The following is a 17986-nucleotide window of genomic DNA, read 5'->3' as shown; positions in this document are numbered from 1 at the left end:
TGCAAGTTAAGCCGCCACTTGCAATACCTGCATCCTAGTTGGAATGCCTACTTTGAGTCCTGGCTCAGCATTCTGCTGTTGTGTCTGGGAGGCAGCAGATAATGGTCCACATGTACTTGTGTTCCTGCTGCCTACATGAGAGACTGGGATGGAATTCCTTGCTACAGGCTTTGGCCTTACCCAGCCATGGTTGTTGTGGGCATTTGGGAAGTGTGTGTGTGTCAGTCAATTTTTATTTGAACCAAAGTCTCTGGTAATTTAAACACTGAGCTCACTCACAGATGAATAAATTAAACATGTCTCTTTTATAAATAAGAACTGTACAGTGCTATGATATTTATTTAAGAAATTACCACTTAAAATTAGAATTAATATTACCTCTTGTTCATGAGTAATTATCTCTGTAAAGTTTATTATAAAAAATATACTTCTTACGTTTTAGGTCAGCAGTACATTTAGATAAGGATTTAGAATTGGCTCTGTAAATGTCCAGAATGCTAGGCATATTAAAAACTATCACTGGGTGCCCTGGCATACAGCATCAAAACTTCAGTCCAGAGTTTGGACCTTTTCTCAATCTCTGCTGAGTTTCAGGTGCTTGGCTCAAAGGCAATGCAGAGAATCGGGAAGAACACATATACCCAAGGAGTGTTTCTGTTTCAAGGTCAGAGTTACTCAAGTAGAATATAAGGAAAATAATTCTCAGAGATCTAAAGTTTTAGTTTTCTTGGTTCTTGTCCTTTCCCCGATAGCTTAATATTTCCTGGAGTGCGACTAGGAGCGGACAGCCAATTCAGTGATTTTCTCGATGGACTGGGACCAGCCCAGCTTGTTGGCCGGCAAACCCTCGCCACCCCTGCCATGGGTAAGACTCATGTTTTCCCCAAAGACTTTTAAAATAGCGTAATAGTAAGCCAAGTGAGAAGTAACATTTTAGCTAGCGTGCTGCTGCTACATTTTTCTAATTTGCAATATTATACAAAATAAAATTAGTCATAAATCTTGCTTTTCAATTGTATTTATTTACTTTTTATTTTTTAAATTTTTAATTAGTTTTTTACATATTTAATATAACTTGTAGATACAACTCTAACAGCATAATAATATTCTCTACCTCCCTCTCTCTTCCATTCCCCCCTTCCCTCCCTCCATCTTTTTATAGTTTTTGAGATAACTTATTTTAAAATTTCATTAGCGTAAAAAGACTCAATGCTTCACCAAATAAAAAGTTTAACAAGTAAAAAGCAAAGAAAAAAACCCTAGTTTAGTGGGAAATAGACAACAGTCAATAATAATTGAATGGAAAAATAACTAGTTTTAATGATCTGTGATTACTTTAAAATTTACTATGTTTTTAATTAATATGAAAATGTACATACTTACAGTGTATCAAGTGGTACTTTGATACATATACACATTTTAGAATGTTAGAATCAGGGTAAACACTTCTGTCTCCTCCAGCATTTATCCTTTATGGTAAAGCATTCCTTTCTTATAGCTTTATTTTAAGAATATACAGTGCAATATTACTATCTGTAGGCATGATAATGTCCAATAGAACACCAGAACTTTTTTCAGCTGTCTTAACTGAAACTTAGTCATGAATCTTTGTATTAACAGAAAACCCTGTCAAGACAAAAAAATCTATAGATCCCAGTGTAAGATAAGGGTGACATTTCTCGGCATGGAACAAAAGGTGGACTATTCAGTAAATGATGCTGCAATAACTGATTAGCTGTGTGGAAAAAAAAAAAAAACTAGTGAAATTGCCTCCCTACTTCACAAGCTACAAAAATATTTTATTTAATATTTTTGCATGGATTGTAAAAAAGAAAAAAGAAGGACAGGCAGTTGGCTAGTGATTAAGCCACTGACTGGGACACCCATATCCCGCATCCTCGTGATTTGAGTCACAGCTCCACTCCCAACCCCAGCTTCCTACTGATACAGCAGATTATGGCTCAAGTAGTTGGTTCCCTTCCACCCACTTGAGAGACTTAGATTGAGTTACTGGCTCCCAGCTTTTTAAATTTTTTTTAATTAAAAAAGAAAAAGAAAAGGGAATATGGAGAAAGACAGCAAAAAAGTAGTAGAAAACACTGCTTTTGTTATCTTGGCATGATAAAGAAACTCCGAAGGATCAACCAAATGCAGAAAAAGTGAAAACTTCTAGGAAAATCTATTCCACATGAGATTAAAAGTGAAATGATAATTAGGAGAAAATTTGTATGTGTAGTACATTCAAAAGATATTTCCCTAAAGTATAAGACATTTCCCTCCATGCAGTATCTATCAAAATACATAGAAATAGATCAAAATGAACATACATCACCATGGGGTTTCACAACACAGGGGATAGACAGAAGGTAAGTCTTCTAAGAGGAAAAATATTCCGACACAAAATCATCAAGTAATTAGATTTTCATTGGACTTTCTTCAGTAATAACACTGGAAGCCAGGAGATGATTAAGCATGATCTTTAAAATCCCAAGTACTAACTGTTTTCTAAAGTAGAGTACAATAGCTAGCCAAACTGTCAAGTTTAAGGCTGGAATAAATATCTACAAGCAATGTTTGAAAACGTGACCAGCATATTCCTCATATCCAACATTGTTCAGAAACCTACTGGAGGATTCACTTCAAGAAAATGAAATAAGTGAATTTTTTAACATCTTTTAATGAATGTCATTATTTAAAGATATCACACATTTTTCATTATAATTCTATTTTAAATTTATCATACTTAAAATATTTTTAAATTTTTGATTTTTAGTAACTTTACATATTTGAGGTATGTTTTTGAAATTTTAATGCATGTATAGAATGTGAACTATGGAAGGTGAAAAAAACTCAATCTGAAAATACAATAGTAATTACTAGGGGCTAGGAAGGCTTGAGGGGAATAGAGAGAGGTTGGATTAATGTTACTAAATCATAGATAACAGAAATAAATTCCCAGGGCTACATAACACAGCAGGGTACCTGTAGTTCAAAATAACCTCTAATATGTTTTCTAAGTGAATGTTTTTTAATTTGTGAACTAAAAAAGGAAGTTGACATCCAGTAAATCAGTGCTTTCTCACAAGAGAGATGATTGTAATACTGAGGATGAGAGTGAAACAATATCTAAAAATAATTGCTGCAGTAAGACCTGGAAAGAGCTAGTCCAAATTGTAAATTGTCAGATTTCCTGAAAGTAATTCTATAGAGTAGCTAAGATATTTAATTTTATGGACAAGATAAAAGCCAGAAGAGAGTAAGGATTTGAATTAGTAATACAGACAATAAAATGTAAACAAATGATTTTTAAAATGACATTATTAAGTATGAGGAAAAAGAAGATATATCCAAAAAATCAGAAGCAATAAACAATAAAACATAATAATAATTGTATAAATATTAATATTGGGAGAATGAGATGACAGATATTGTCAAATATGTAATAGGAGTGGGAAGGTAGAAAAAATCAAAAGTGGAAATCAATAATTATCTCTAGCACTGTGAAAGAGGAAAATGTTTAGAGTGTTTAGAATAATGAGACAAATGTAATAAAGTACAAAATAAATCTGATAAAATTGTTGAAACTTTTGAAAGCATTGACTTTTAGAAGACAAGAAGTTGTAAGAACAGATAGAAGTCAGTTATTTATCCTGATAGCAAATCTTATAAAACAGTTTGGTTCTTTATGTGGGTATGTGATAAGAGAAACCCAGAAAAGTTTAAAAAGAGACAAGAGGTCTCTACAAGCTGGGGTCTAAAATGGAATCATAAGACTAATGAGAAAGTCTGGAACAAGATAGAAAATAAATTGACTTAGCAAATAAATAGAATTCACACCTAAGAAAATGGAGATGATTTGATGAGCTAATAACATAGAAATAAATGTATTTAGCATTCAGAGGAAAATTATTACATTTAATTAAAAGTACAAAGACAAGAAGACTATGAAGTAAAGCAAGCATACTTTTTTTTAAAAAAAAGTTATCTATTTATTTGAAAGGCAGAGTTACAGAGAGAGAAGGAGAGACAGAGAAAGATCTTCGACTCGATGGTTTACTCCCCAAAGGCTGCAACAGCCAGGACTAGGCCAGGCTGAAGATAAGAGCCAGGAGCTTCCTCCAAGTCTCCTACATGGGTAGCAGGGGCCCAAGCGCTTGGGCTATTCTCCACTGCCTTCCCAGGCACATTAGTAGGGAGCTGGAACAGAAGTGGAGCAGTGGGGACTCAAAGCAGGACCCATATGGAATGCCAACACTGCAGGTAGCCCCCTACTTAACCTGCTGTGCCATAGTACTGGCCCCAACATACATTTTTTTTTTGAATGATATCATCAATTAGCTTTATTTAATAGAAAATAAATTTTAGCAGAATTAAAAAAAAAATCCAACATACATTTTTTAAGAAAATAAATTGCAGAATGAAAAGTATGATTTAGTTTACTGAACAAAGCTGAGATAGAACTAATAAAAAAAATAAAGCATTTCCCTAGGAAACCTCCAAGAACGTAACCTATTTAAACAAAATTTTTTTAGATATAGAGGAGAACTCAAGGTGTAGGAAAAATAAAGTGAAAAGTGCCAACTTATTCTAATGGGAGCTAAAGATTGAGTGAAGAGACAATTGAGACAGTTTGGTAGAAAAAAATAGCAGTGGCTGAATGATTTAAGAAAAACAAGAAGTTAAAGAAATGGAAAAAGCACACTGGGAGGTACACTGAAGGATACATAGAAACCAAACAAGGTAAAGAAATGGGATTGTAGGACATCAACTAAAGGAGGGAGGGAAGGAAGGAGGGAGGGAATCACCTAGCAAGCAAAGTGAAAAGTGAACAGCTTTTAATTTCTCAGGCATTCCAAAAATATCTTTTTTTTTTTTTTTTTGACAGGCAGAGTGGATAGTGAGAGAGAGAGAGAAAGTCTTCCTTTTTGCCGTTGGTTCACCCTCCAATGGCCATCGTGGCCGACGCGCTGCAGCCAGCGCACTGCACTGATCCGAAGCCAGGAGCCAGGTGCTTCTCCTGGTCTCCCATGGGGTGCAGGGCCCAAGCACTTGGGCCATCCTCCACTGTACTCCCTGGCCATAGCAGAGAGCTGGCCTGGAAGATGGGCAACTGAGACAGAATCTGGCGCCCCGACCAGGACTAGAACCCGGTGTGCTGGCACCACAGGCGGAGGATTAGCCTATTGAGCCGCGGCGCCGGCCCCAAAAATATCTTTAAAGAAATAATTTTCAACTAAAAAAAGAACTGTCAACCCCAGATCTACCTTGAGACAGGCTTCCATTTTAAAGGGTAGATAAAACATAGGCACATTCATTCACACAGAGATTCATAAAGTTTCGTCTCTACTGCTCTTCACTAAAAATGTATTTCAGCAAGAATAAACCTGAAAGAGAAGAAAATGGAACAAGAGGAATGAATAGCAAATCAAATTGATTAATTTATAAAAGTAATTAATACTGATAGCTATATTATTATTTAAGAAATAAAAATTAAAAACTTGAGAAAATGTGGAGACTTTGGCTGCATCATTGGTGAACTAGGTCATGTGTACCGAACCCACCCTGAAGACAGCTAGCATGTTAAATGTTTGCTTGGAGGCCAGCTTCCTTGGAATAGGGCTGCCTGGGTGGTGGTCCAAGTCTTCAGAACCACTCTTCCCCTGAAGGCATTTTCTGATTGCTGTTTCCTTGTGGACAGGTTGAGAAACCGAGTTGTGCCTTTTCATCTTGTGAGTTAAAAGGCTAGGAATTTGAAGGAGAGTGTGTTCTCCAGTTGGATCTACTTGAAGTTGCTATGCCCCTGCGGGAGTTAAGATCCTAGTCACCTAATTTCCTGGTGTTGTTTAAAGTGATCTGGGCCTACAGATGCAGTACAGAAGCAAATATAAATCCTTCCTAATAGAAATTATAATATCCTGGGTATCAAGTTTTTTTTAATTAATATTATAAATTGAGCATCTTTTCCTTTGATTATTGTACATAGTTAATGCCCATTTTCCTGCTGGACCATGGTCTTTTGGGTTGTTGAACTCTTGATTTAGTGAAGTCAGTGAGCCTTTGACTATAATGTAAATTAAAAATGTCATTTCAAAAAATAATGAAGTATGTAAACATATAAATATAAAAAACACAGAATGAAGGGGAATTATAAATAAGAAGTTGAAGACAGGAAAAGAGGATATAAGACAAAAGCCACATTTAAAAATATAATGGTTGAAAATTTTCAAAACTAGAAAATAAGTATCAAGCCACACTTTATATTTTTTAAAGATTTATTTATTTATTTGAAAGTCAGACTTACTCAGAGATAGAAGGAGAGGTCTTCCATTTGCTGGTTCACTCCCCAGTTGGCTGTGACAACTGGAGCTGTGCAGATCTGAAATCAGGAGCCAGAAGCTTCCTCTGGGTCTCCCACATGAGTGCAGAGGCCCAAGGACTTGGGCCATCTTCCGCTGCCTTTCCAGGCCATGGCAGAGAGCTGGATTGGAAGTGGAGCAGCCGGGACTAGAACTGGCGCCCATAGATGCCGGCACTGCTGGTGACAGCTTTACCCGCTGTGCCATAGTACTGACCCCTCAAGCCATACTTTCAAAAGCCCCTATGAACCCCATGTGGAAAAAAAAAAAAGCCATCAGTATTACAAATAATAATATCACAATGAAATTGGATTTTTCCATGAATGTGTGGTTTGCTTAATACTTGAAAGTCAATGCAATTAGTCACATTAATAAAGAAAAATATTAACATTTGGAGAAAAAATATGTGATAAAATTCAGTATTAATTTTTAAAAATCTTTCAGCAAATTAATTTAATGGTACTTAGTTAACCTAATAAAGTTTCCACAAAACATATGTGTCTATGTGTGCAAGTGCACTAAATTGGCCAAAAATTTTAAAATATTTTACTAACAAAAGGTCAAAGGCTTTCTGAAATGTGCATCTTTGTACAATTCTGTTAAAAGTTTAAAGCAGTGGAAGAAGCCACCAGGAATGACTGCATTCCGTATCAGAGTGCCTGGCTCCACTTTCGGTTCCAGCTTCCTGCCGATGCTCACCCTGGGAGGCAGCAAGTGATGGCTCATGCACTCAGGTCCCTGCCACCCACATGGCAGACCCATATTGAGTTCTTTTATCTTTAAAAAAATTTATTTATATAAGGTGAACAAATTTCATGTATTTTATATATACAGATTTAGGGCCATTGTCATACTTAGCCCACACACACCACCCTCCCCACTGCCCATGGTCCGATCATCCCTCCTCCTTATTTTTTCTTTTAATTTTTGCAATGAAATATTTTTAATTTATTTTATAACCACAAGTTTAACCCTCCACTAAATAAAGAACTCAACAAATCGAGTTCTGAGTTCCTAGCTTTGGCCTGGCTCAGCCTCAGCTGTTGCAGGCATTTCAGGAATGAAATAGTGCATGCAAGATTTCTCTCTGTGTCTCCATCTCACTTTTTCTATAGCTCTGCCTTTCAAATAACATAAAAATAAATAAACACATAATATATTTTTAAAAGGAATAGAATTTTGAAAGAAAGAACAAGTTTAAACTGATGCCTTCACCCATTGGGGTAATTTAACAATATCTACTTAAAATGAAAATGTATATGAGCTATGACCAAGCAATATCATTTCTAGTTGTTTATAACCTCAAGGCACTCTTGACAGTCTGAGCAGCATTCTTTGTAATGATACCAGGTAGGGAGTTGAAAATTAAATGTTAAAAAAGGGTATTTTCACACAGTAGACTATCATAGAGCAATTAAAGAGAATGAACTAGACCTCTATGCATAACATTGGATGGATATCTTAAGAAAATGTTGAGGGAAGAAAGCAAATTACTAAATAGTATCACTTATACAAGTGCTTAAAATTTGGAAATACGTTTGAAATGGACAATTGTAAAAAAATAACTGATCAAAAATGAGGAGAAACAGAAGAGGAAAACCTGAACAGAACTGCAGCCATTAATAATTTACATACTACCCATTAAAAAGGAAGCCAAATAGATGCACATGGATTTACAGATGAATTCTGACAAGTATCAATGTGAGAGGCATGAAAATTCTAAATATTTTCAAGAAGTAAAAAGGAAGACAGTTGGCATTAATTATAGCATAGCGGGTTAAGCTGCCACCTATAATGCTGGCATCTCATATGGGCACCTTTTGGTGTTCCTACTGCTCAGCTTCAATATAGGTCCTGACTGATGGCCTGGGAAAGCAGCAGAGGATGCCCAAGTACTGGGGCCCCTACATCCTCTTGAGAAACCTGGAAGAAGCTCCTGGCTTCACACTGGCTCAGCCCCACCAGGGAATGAACCAGCAAATGAAAGATCTCTTTCTCTCTCCCTCTCTGTAGCTCTGCCTTTCAAATATGTATTTTTAAAAGATTTATTTATTCATTTGAAAGGCAGAGGTACAGAGAGAAGGAGAGGCAGAGACCGAGAGAGAGGTCTTCTATCCGCTGGTTCACTCCCCAAATGGCCACAATGGTTGGAGCTATGCCGATCTGAAGCCAGGAGCCAGGAATGGAAAAATTAGACATATTGCTAATACTAATCTTAGTGGATGTGGGAAATTAGAAGATAGATATTTCTGATGATGGTGCAAACTGATAACAACCTCTCTGAATGATAATTGGCAATATGCATGGAATATTTGAATGTCTGTACAATTAATCTGAAAATTATACACCTGGGAAGTTAATGCTCAATAAATAATCAGTGAAATGTGGTAAGAATCCTTACAAAACTACTCACGCTACTCAATATTAGCAGCAATGTAAGTGATCTATATTACCACTAGCAAGGGACTTGTTAAATAAGTAGTGACATGTCCATGTCAGTGGTCCATATTGTCAATAAAAAAAGTGTGGAAATTGAAATTTAGAGATAACTGTATTTGGGGGCTGGCATTGTGACTCAGAGAGTTAAGCCACCATTTGGGGGAGTAAACTAGCAGGCAGAAGATCTCTCTTCCTCTCCCTCTGTCTTTCCCTCTCTCTGTCACTCTGCCTTTCAAATAAAATAAATCTTGTAAAAAGTGTATATTGCACATAGATTTTTATAATGCTTGGGTTTTATGAGATTTCTGAAGTCCATTAACGTGGGTGGATTTCAAAAAATTTGCACCAAAATATTTTTAATTGCATTTTCCATGAAGCTTTGAAGTATTTATAAAATTTCTTGGAAATCACCAAAATAGGAATGGTAGTTTCCTATACATAATTGAAAAATATATAATTACAATTTTAGTAAGTAAATATAACAAGTAAATATACTGGATGATATAAGAAATCTTATTAGAATACAAGAAATATTTAAATACTCAGCATTGTACTTAGTGATTTGTGAACTAATAAACAAATTTCCTAAGATGGATTAGTATCAGAAAAAATAAAAATGTTTCAAAGCTTGATTTTGAGTCTGGGGAATTAAGTTGGATTGGGGCATCTAAATATCAGATTTTTATCAAGATGGAGATAGTAGTTTGGAGATAATAGTTTGGAATCTGTTATGGGCTACTGTTTTTCTTAACTTCATGCAACTGCAAAGAAGCTAAGTCATTTTCCTTCCTCTCTGCTTGCAGGTGATATACAGATTGGAATGGAGGATAAAAAAGGCCAATTAGAAGTTGAAGTTATCAGAGCACGCAGTCTCACGCAAAAACCTGGTTCCAAATCTACACCTGGTAAGGAAAATATTACTGACTTTGGTCAGGAGAATATTAAAATATGCAAGACTCAAAACATTTGCTGCATTTGAATTTCATATGCTCTATTTTGCATCATCTGATTGATTTAAAAGGCAGCTTTTTTTGTTGTTCATTTAAATTTTAAAAATAGATCCGGGTTTTCCTTATACAATTATCCTTTCAAAAGATAATAGGAAGGGTATTGTTACATTTTTAAAAGTTTAGTTATGATTGTTGCTTAGCTTGTGTCAATTTTTTTCTGAACATTTACAAATATAAAAGAAAAAAAGAATTTAGTTGTATTATAAAAAAGAACCAGTGTGTTTTAAGACATAAATCGGCATTGTAAGGCTAGCTAAAACCCAATTTAAGTGAAATCTTAAGATAGCTTTATATGCATTTACTTTAAATGAGGAAAATGACAGTAATGATAGCACTAGATTTTAGGGCATAGATTTTGTGGATCAATGGAAGATTTAAATTATTTAAATAATCTATGGAAAACTTCCAAAAAGTATCTCTGATTCTCTTGGAAGACATTCTCTAAAAAAATCAGTTGAATTTGAGAATTAACTTCTTGCATGTTAATATACTTTGTCCAGCTCCATATGTGAAAGTATATCTTTTGGAAAATGGGGCCTGTATAGCCAAGAAGAAGACAAGAATTGCACGAAAAACCCTTGATCCTCTGTATCAGCAGTCCCTGGTCTTTGATGAAAGTCCACAGGGCAAAGTTCTTCAGGTCAGTAATAATTGGTTCAGCTTTATACATTGTAATATCTATATTATCCATATAAGCATTGACAGAGTGGTCAAACTGAAAGAATAAAATTCAGTAAAAAAATAAATGTAGTGTCCATATCCTTGATCAGAAAAAAAAAATGTGAGTTAATTTACAGTACAATTAATGGTATATTATTAAAGGTATCTGAGGGGCCAGGCTGTAGGCATTTGGCCTAGTGGTTAAGATTCCTGCTCCCCATATTGAAGTGCCTGAGTTTGATTCCTCTTGATTCCACCTTCCTAATAATGCAGACTCTGAGAGGCAGCAGGGATGTCTCAAGTAGTTGGGTACATACCACACATAAGGGAGACCTAAATTTGGTTCCCTGCTCTTGGCTTCAGCCTGACCCAGCCCTGGTCATTTCAGGCATTTGAGGGAGGAAATTAAGCATGGGAACATTTTAAAAAATATTTTTATTAATATAAAGAGAACAGATTTTGTGCATTACTTAGGTACACTTCCAAGAAGACAACCACATTTACCTCACTCTTCTGCTTCCCCTCCCCATCCTCCCTCCTCATCAGTTTTGCAAAGCCACAATTTTAATCCACTCTGTATTCTTAATTTGCCACTAATCATGATATTCAACAAGTAAAGTTGGAAGACCATAGTTCCACTGGAGTGCAAATAGAGGCTAAAGTGACAATCACATCCCAAAATGATCATTTCATTCCTATACATTTTTTGGTATTCTATATTGCTGCCGCATATCAGAGAAAACATATGATACTTGTCTTTTTGAGACTGGCTAATTTCACTAAGCATAATGTGGGAGAATTGTAATAGAAGAGTTGTCTGACTCCAACAGGATTTGACCCACATTGTGGTAATTGTTGCTGAATTCATTGATGCATTAATCACCTAATCAAATCAGAATCAGCAGTCAAGTCTTCAAGAGTTACCAGCTTACAATTGGTTTTCTAACTACTCATTCACCACCAGCAAGTTTAAAATACAAGAGGCATAAAATGAATACACTGATTCCTTGTACATCCATCATACACCAACTCCTTGGAGTTGGACTGTTTATTTTGCCCACCTGGGTTGCATTCATACTAATTTTTGTACTCAGCATCACCCTTCCCATTCATTGTGCAACTAAAAAATAGTTACACAAGAAAGGTGCTGCATTTATATATGAATGAACTTACAGATTTTTTTTCTTTCTTATCTTATGTAGATAATGCCCCTCATTGGCTAAGAAAACACTGCTCCTATTCCACCAGATCTAAAAGTTACTATGAAGTGGCTCTGAGCAGCTTAAATGTCAGAGATTCTTTTTAACCCATGCCCCTTTTTCCATGTTATATTCATTTCCTGTCCTTCACTTGGCTTTCCCACTAGTACAGAATAATTGCTTTAAATCTTTTGAATGTGAAAGAGAGAAGTTCAAGTTATGTTTCATTTTTCTGTCTTTGCAGGTGATTGTCTGGGGGGACTATGGCAGAATGGACCATAAATGCTTTATGGGAGTGGCACAAATCTTGCTGGAAGAACTCGATCTGTCCAGCATGGTAATCGGATGGTACAAATTGTTTCCCCCGTCATCCCTGGTGGATCCCACACTCACTCCCCTAACCCGCCGGGCTTCCCAGTCATCTCTGGAAAGTTCAACTGGGCCTCCCTGCATCCGATCATAGTGAACTCATACCACATCCATTCCAATAAAACTCTACCTTTCAGGCTAAGAATCTGAACCAGATATTTCGTGGTCAAAAGCATTGTTGGAGACAGACAATCAACTTGTGTTTTGCCTGTAGTAGTTTTTCAGTGTGTCCCAATTGTTTAAAACATGGCTTCATATGACAGAACAAAGCAATCTATCCAGTTACAGGAACAATCCACATGCTAGTGAGAGTCACTGATGCTTCTAACAAATAGAAAAGAGGAAACTTCAAATTCATACACACACACACACACACACACACACCCCAAATTGAACAAACTGGAAACTCTCACTCTGTGAAAAGTAGCGTTTTACATGTTTCGGCAAAGACCAGAAGCAGTGTTACTTCTTTTTTGTGTTTTGTTTGTGTGTTCTTTGTTGGGTTTAGGCTTCTTGAGTTTCTGACTTTGTTTTCACCGTATCTGTTCTTCCCACTAGATTTTTGGCTGTGTCATAGCAGGCCTCCTGATGCCAACAGAGACCCTTCCTTTCTTTTTCCAAAAGCATCCAAAAAAGGGCTGAAGCAGTCTCTGTGGCATCCCCCACCAAGCACTCAACAGCTAGCCAAGAGAGGCCAGTGACAGTTTTCAGTGGCTTTCATTTTACAGTTCTTCAAAGTCTTGTGTTTGAAAACCCAAAAGACCAAAAGTTACCTTCTACAATTAATCACCAAATCACTTTTTTTAATATATCCAGAGCATCTTTTTGCATTCCAGAATATTAATTTTATGTTTTCCACCATTTTGCATGGAAGACTTTTCAGTCCATCTGCAACTAATGCTGGGGACTAAAACATACCACATGATTATACTCTGGAAACACTCTTTGTAATGCCTTTTTCTTCCTGATATCAAAAGAAAGTATGCTCATGTGTATAAACCATACATTTGACTTCCCAAAATGGTGACTAGGAATGGATTTGAGCCTAAGACACTTTCAGCTACGCCCAGGCTTCTCGGCCATGCCTCAGTGTAGACCCACCCATCTGCCCTGGAAAGAGCATGGTATGAGCTGTTCAGTATTCCACTGGAAATTCCAGTTGAAATATTCTGCACTAAACTAATGTTTTTATCGAATTTTAGTTTACATTTCTTTGAGACTGATGCAAGCACAAAGCTTGATTTTTTAATGCAAAGTATCTTTTTTGGGGGGGAGGGGAATAAAACAAAGTCACACTTCAATTTGCATTTCTTCATTTAAGTTCTCCTTGGCCTTGAATTTCCCTCGTGACATTCTGTACATGTGCTACAAACTGCAGACTCTGCAGGTGCATTGATATGTTCTCCCTCCTTTTATGAGTCATTCAACTTTTGTGATTACACAAATAGAGCAGCATGACTTGAACTGTTCAAAGCTGCATGCACATTTTGTAAAAAAAAAAAAAAAAGGAAAAGAAAATAAACAAAAGGTTATTTAATAATGTATGTTAGTTTCACATAGGCCAGCTTGTATGTTGCATGTAATTGTACAGTTTGCTCGTTAATTACTATACTGAAATAACCAAGAAATCTAAGCCATCCATTTTTGTTATAGACATTTTGCAGGTTTTAGCCAGACTCAGTCTGCGGGTCTGCGGTGAAATGTCTATAGATGGACTTTATTTTTTACCCTCTGGAAAAACGTGATGTAGTACGGACCAAATTCCTTCTAATAAATATTTTGGTGTAGATTCCTACTGTGGGGCTGTAACACATGTAGACACTGTGTACACACTAGGTTTTAATCCATAGACATACTGCCTGCACCAAGTGAATTATTTATTATTATTTACACATGCCAGAATTACCTGCCCATCATTCCACAGGGCACAGATTGACCACTGCTCACCATGCCGAGCAGGAAGACCTGAAGCATTGGTGCACTTCTACTAGATTCCGTTCTGTCTTAGTGGCCAACAATTAACTGATTATAATTGGGTAGTATCTTTCTATTTTGACCACTTGTCTTAACACTCCCCTGTGCTTTTAAATGAACTTCCAACTCATGTATGTAAACATGTTTAATAAAATTTACTTTTCATGTCAGTAGCCATCTGTGTTCTATGTTTTGCCAGATTTATCATTGTGGGTTCTATGGTGCAAAATGGGAGCCAAATTATGGGAAGGGGAGGCTGGGAATTGTTGTCAGCTCTGGGCATTTGACTTGACTTGTCATTGCACTATATATGTCTTAATCTACAGCCCAAAGGCTTCTTTGGATCACATGTGAGTTTTCACTGTGTCAGCCTGTCTAAGTGAGCACATGACTATACTTCTGAAAAGTGGCATTATTAAAGACAATAAATCTCAGTAAGCATCAAATGGAAGACTGTTTTTCTGCTGCTTTTTGTGCTAATAGGAGAGACAACTCTTGTCCAATTACCAAAACCTCTCAAGTTATGTGATGTATCAAAATGATTCTGTGCCTCTCATCATAGTACCCAGGTTCCTCTTTCCATCTTTTCCTTCTGAACCCTTGGCAAGTTTGTAGAACTTTGGCTTGGAGTAGGTGAAGTTACCAAAAAATAAATGATCCATTAATCCTAAATCATTTTCAGTCAAATATTAAGGAATAAACACATCTCCAAATATATATAGGTAAGCTGCTAAAAGAGAGATTATTTGTTTTCTTAACTTCATTTTGCTTTTTTTTTCTTCTTGATGAGTGTATTTGTATATTTTACAGTCATCACCCTTTGTAGAACACATGGCAAGCACTACTTTCACATCGGATTATGGTAAAATAACTGGTAAGACCTAGTTTCAACCTCCTAAGAGCTCCCAACTTTTTATAGGCCTCACTGACTTTAACTTTGTGAAGCAGTATAAACACAGCTAAGTCGATATCAAATTTGAGACAATTAAACAGTTTGGCACATGACACCTGCAGTTGTTTATAGTTTTAAAAACAGCTGACTGAATTTTACCCTATTAAGTCATCCAGTTGTTTGGTCTAAAAGACACAAGATTATCTGTCAGGCTGTGTTGGTTACAGGCAAAAACAACTGATCAGTGGAGTTTAAAACAAACTGTCAGAGTAAAGCCGTTTAATGCACATGCATTTAAGATAGCATGCAACGGGGGAGCAGGAGACAAGTTGCCACTGAAATGGGAGGTAACTGGAGACAGCTGTAGAATTCCTTGTCTAGACAGGAACAGAAAAGCGGTAATCTCTTCAAATCAGAGACAGCTACATGTTAGGATTTCTGGGCCCACAAAAATCGAGAAGTAACTGAGGCCAAAGCGGTTTTGCCAAGTCTTCATGGTTTCTTATTGACCCTGACAACATTTCTTCCATCCCAGTCTGACACAGATGATCTGGTTTTATGTAACCAGCTTCGTTAAGGGCTTTTGAAAGTATAGATATTAAGAACTTGGAATACAAGCCTTAGAGCCACTCCCTGTCCATTAGAAACATTATATAAGACTATTATGATTGCAAATACTCTGTTTGTATGCAAAAGGCAACAGGTTTAATTCTCACAACAGTCCTGGGAGGTAAGTACCTTTATAGCCCTGTTTTCCAGGAAAGGATCTTCAGTTTGGAGAAGCTAAGCAGCAGCAAAAGGCCCCACAACTGTCTGGTAAAGGATCTAATATGTAAAGCAAGCTCTGACCAATTCAGGATCCTGCACTGCTAAACAGTGCATCCTCAAGGAGCTGCTGACAGCTCAGCTAGGTATTAAAGAATTAAGAGTCCACCAGTAGCAAAGGACTTGAAGCCAAGCTACCCTACCACACTGAGGCAGCTCCTGGCCAGCTTGGTCTCCTACATGTTGCCTGAGTGACTGCCATTACCCCCAGGTATAGGAGAAATAGGGGAAGCAGCAGGTGTACTCTTCATTCCCTAACCTTTATAAGGCCCTCGTCTAACTTTCTCCTCTGTGTCCCCTTCTTATTGTACACACTATTTGCATTACCTAACGAATACCTCACATGAAGCTCTTAGAAATTGTATCCAATAAGGGAACAGAAGAAAGTTTTCTTTAGCTAAGTCTCAGACTTTTCCTTTGGCCTTTAAGTTACAAATCAAGTACTCCTTGCTTATTCCTTGTCCCCAGTTCCAAGATAGCAATGCCCCTCAATTTTTCATCTTGGGGTTGAATTGACCCAACAGGAATCACAGCTTCATAGAGCTTTTGGTATTCCGTATGCCCTTTAACTTACTTGGTTCCAAATAGTTTCCATGAATCACATCTGTGTGCAGGACTGCTCAGAGCAGCTCAGAAATCATCAGTCCCTTGCACAACTCCCACATCATACTTCCACTCTGAGACCTTGGATACCTCCCAAGAGGAGGCAACATGTGTAAGTCTTTACATCTAACTATAAATCATCATAGCCATAAAACAACCACATTCTTATGAAGTGGTGTTATGCAAGTTCTCAATTCATAATATGGAACAAAGTCATTTTGTATGTGTGTGTGTTCTTCAGTCACTGTGTTCAATTACAGGTGAAATTTTTATTATGTTCCAAAAGGGTAACTGCTCCCCCATGCCTGCCACATCACACACACACACACACACACACACACACACACACAGTGTATCTGTATGTGTAATGAACTCTGGTAAATTTCTGGTAGTCTGAATCACTTGTGCTAAAAGAAATCTTCCTAATTATGCAGAGCTTCCAGTTTATTCTCCTTCCCTCATTGCCAGACTTTCTGAAAATAATTTTTCTCCCTTTCTCCTATATTACCTACTGCACACTTGGGACCTCAATTTATGGTTGCAAGGTCAAATAAAAGATACTCAATTAAAATGGATTCAAATAAATTAATAAAATTTAATATAAAATTTAAATTTTTTGTTTATTAGTCAAAATTGAACTGGGCATCCTGTTTTTATTGGACAAATACGGCTGCCCTACTCCCATTGTCATCTGGTTTGTGCACCTTCCACTAGCTGAAGTATTCATCAAATCACCATGTAAATACAAATGGCAACAACTTTTTCTCAGCATAGTTACTACTGTGTATCTACTATTGAAGCTATCCTTCTGTACATTTTCCAGTTCCTCTACCACTGAAGAGACTGAGTATTGTTCCCAGTTCTTCAGTCGTTCTAATGAGATAGGTCACCCATGCTACTTTGCAATATTTTGGTAGAATAAACAGAGAATATATCCTTGTCCCAGCCATTTGGGGCTTGCACAGATGTGTGTCAGAGAAAGTTAACAGGTGTCACAAAAGCAGGTGTCACATATCATTCTCCATGAGAAGGGCTTTACGTAGGTAGCGACTGCTTGTTTGTAAGTGAGAAGATTGTGGAGCAGATCTGGGCCCAACTCTCCACCCAAAACAACTGCTCCAGCTGAACTCCAGATATATGGACAAGGAAAAAGCATTTTTGTGATTAGCCACACGGATTTAGAAGCTGTTCATTATGCAGCATGATTAGAGCAAAAGCTATCACATCATCCTTTCTTTAAAAAAAAAAAAAAAAGATTTATTTATTTGAAAGAGTTACAGAGAGAAGTAGAAACAGAGAGAGAGGTCTTCCATCCGCTGGTTCGCTCCCCAGATGGCCACAATGGCCAGAGCTGAGCTGATCTGAAGTCAGGAGCCAGGAGCTTCTTCTGGGTCTCCCACGTGGGTGCAGGGGCCCAAGGACTTGGGCCATCTTCTACTGCTTTCCCAGGCCACAGCAGAGAGCTGGATTGTAAGTGGAGCAGCCGGGACTGGAACCAGCACCCATATAGGATGCTGGCACTGCAGGGGGAGGCTTTATCCACTATGCCACAGCACCAGCCCCACCATATAATGTTAAACAAAACAGAAAGAAGCATTAATTGTAGAGTAGAGGAACCTACAATCCACCTAGCCTCAAGGAGTGGAGTGGCCAGGTTAT

At 37.2% G+C, this 17986-nt stretch overlaps 1 protein-coding gene across 50 annotated transcripts in view; it reads left to right on the top strand.

Moving 5' to 3' along the window:
• Nucleotides 1-14180, top strand: part of RIMS1 (regulating synaptic membrane exocytosis 1) — a 537571-nt gene extending 523391 nt beyond the window's left edge. For all 50 annotated transcript variants that reach the window (XM_051854559.2, XM_051854558.2, XM_051854586.2 and 47 more), the window contains 4 exons: nt 753-865; nt 9599-9700; nt 10306-10445; nt 11909-14180. In XM_051854559.2, coding sequence (XP_051710519.2) covers nt 753-865; nt 9599-9700; nt 10306-10445; nt 11909-12127 — 574 coding nt within the window. In that variant the 3' untranslated portion in view covers nt 12128-14180. The remainder of the gene's footprint in view (nt 1-752; nt 866-9598; nt 9701-10305; nt 10446-11908) is intronic.
• The last annotated feature ends 3806 nt before the right edge of the window (nt 14181-17986 follow it).

This window comes from Oryctolagus cuniculus, chromosome 5, assembly GCF_964237555.1.
Source record: "Oryctolagus cuniculus chromosome 5, mOryCun1.1, whole genome shotgun sequence".
NCBI classification, from domain to species: Eukaryota; Metazoa; Chordata; class Mammalia; order Lagomorpha; family Leporidae; genus Oryctolagus; species Oryctolagus cuniculus.
Note: the sequence above shows the minus strand (reverse complement) of the source record. Positions and strands in the feature narration are given on the sequence as shown.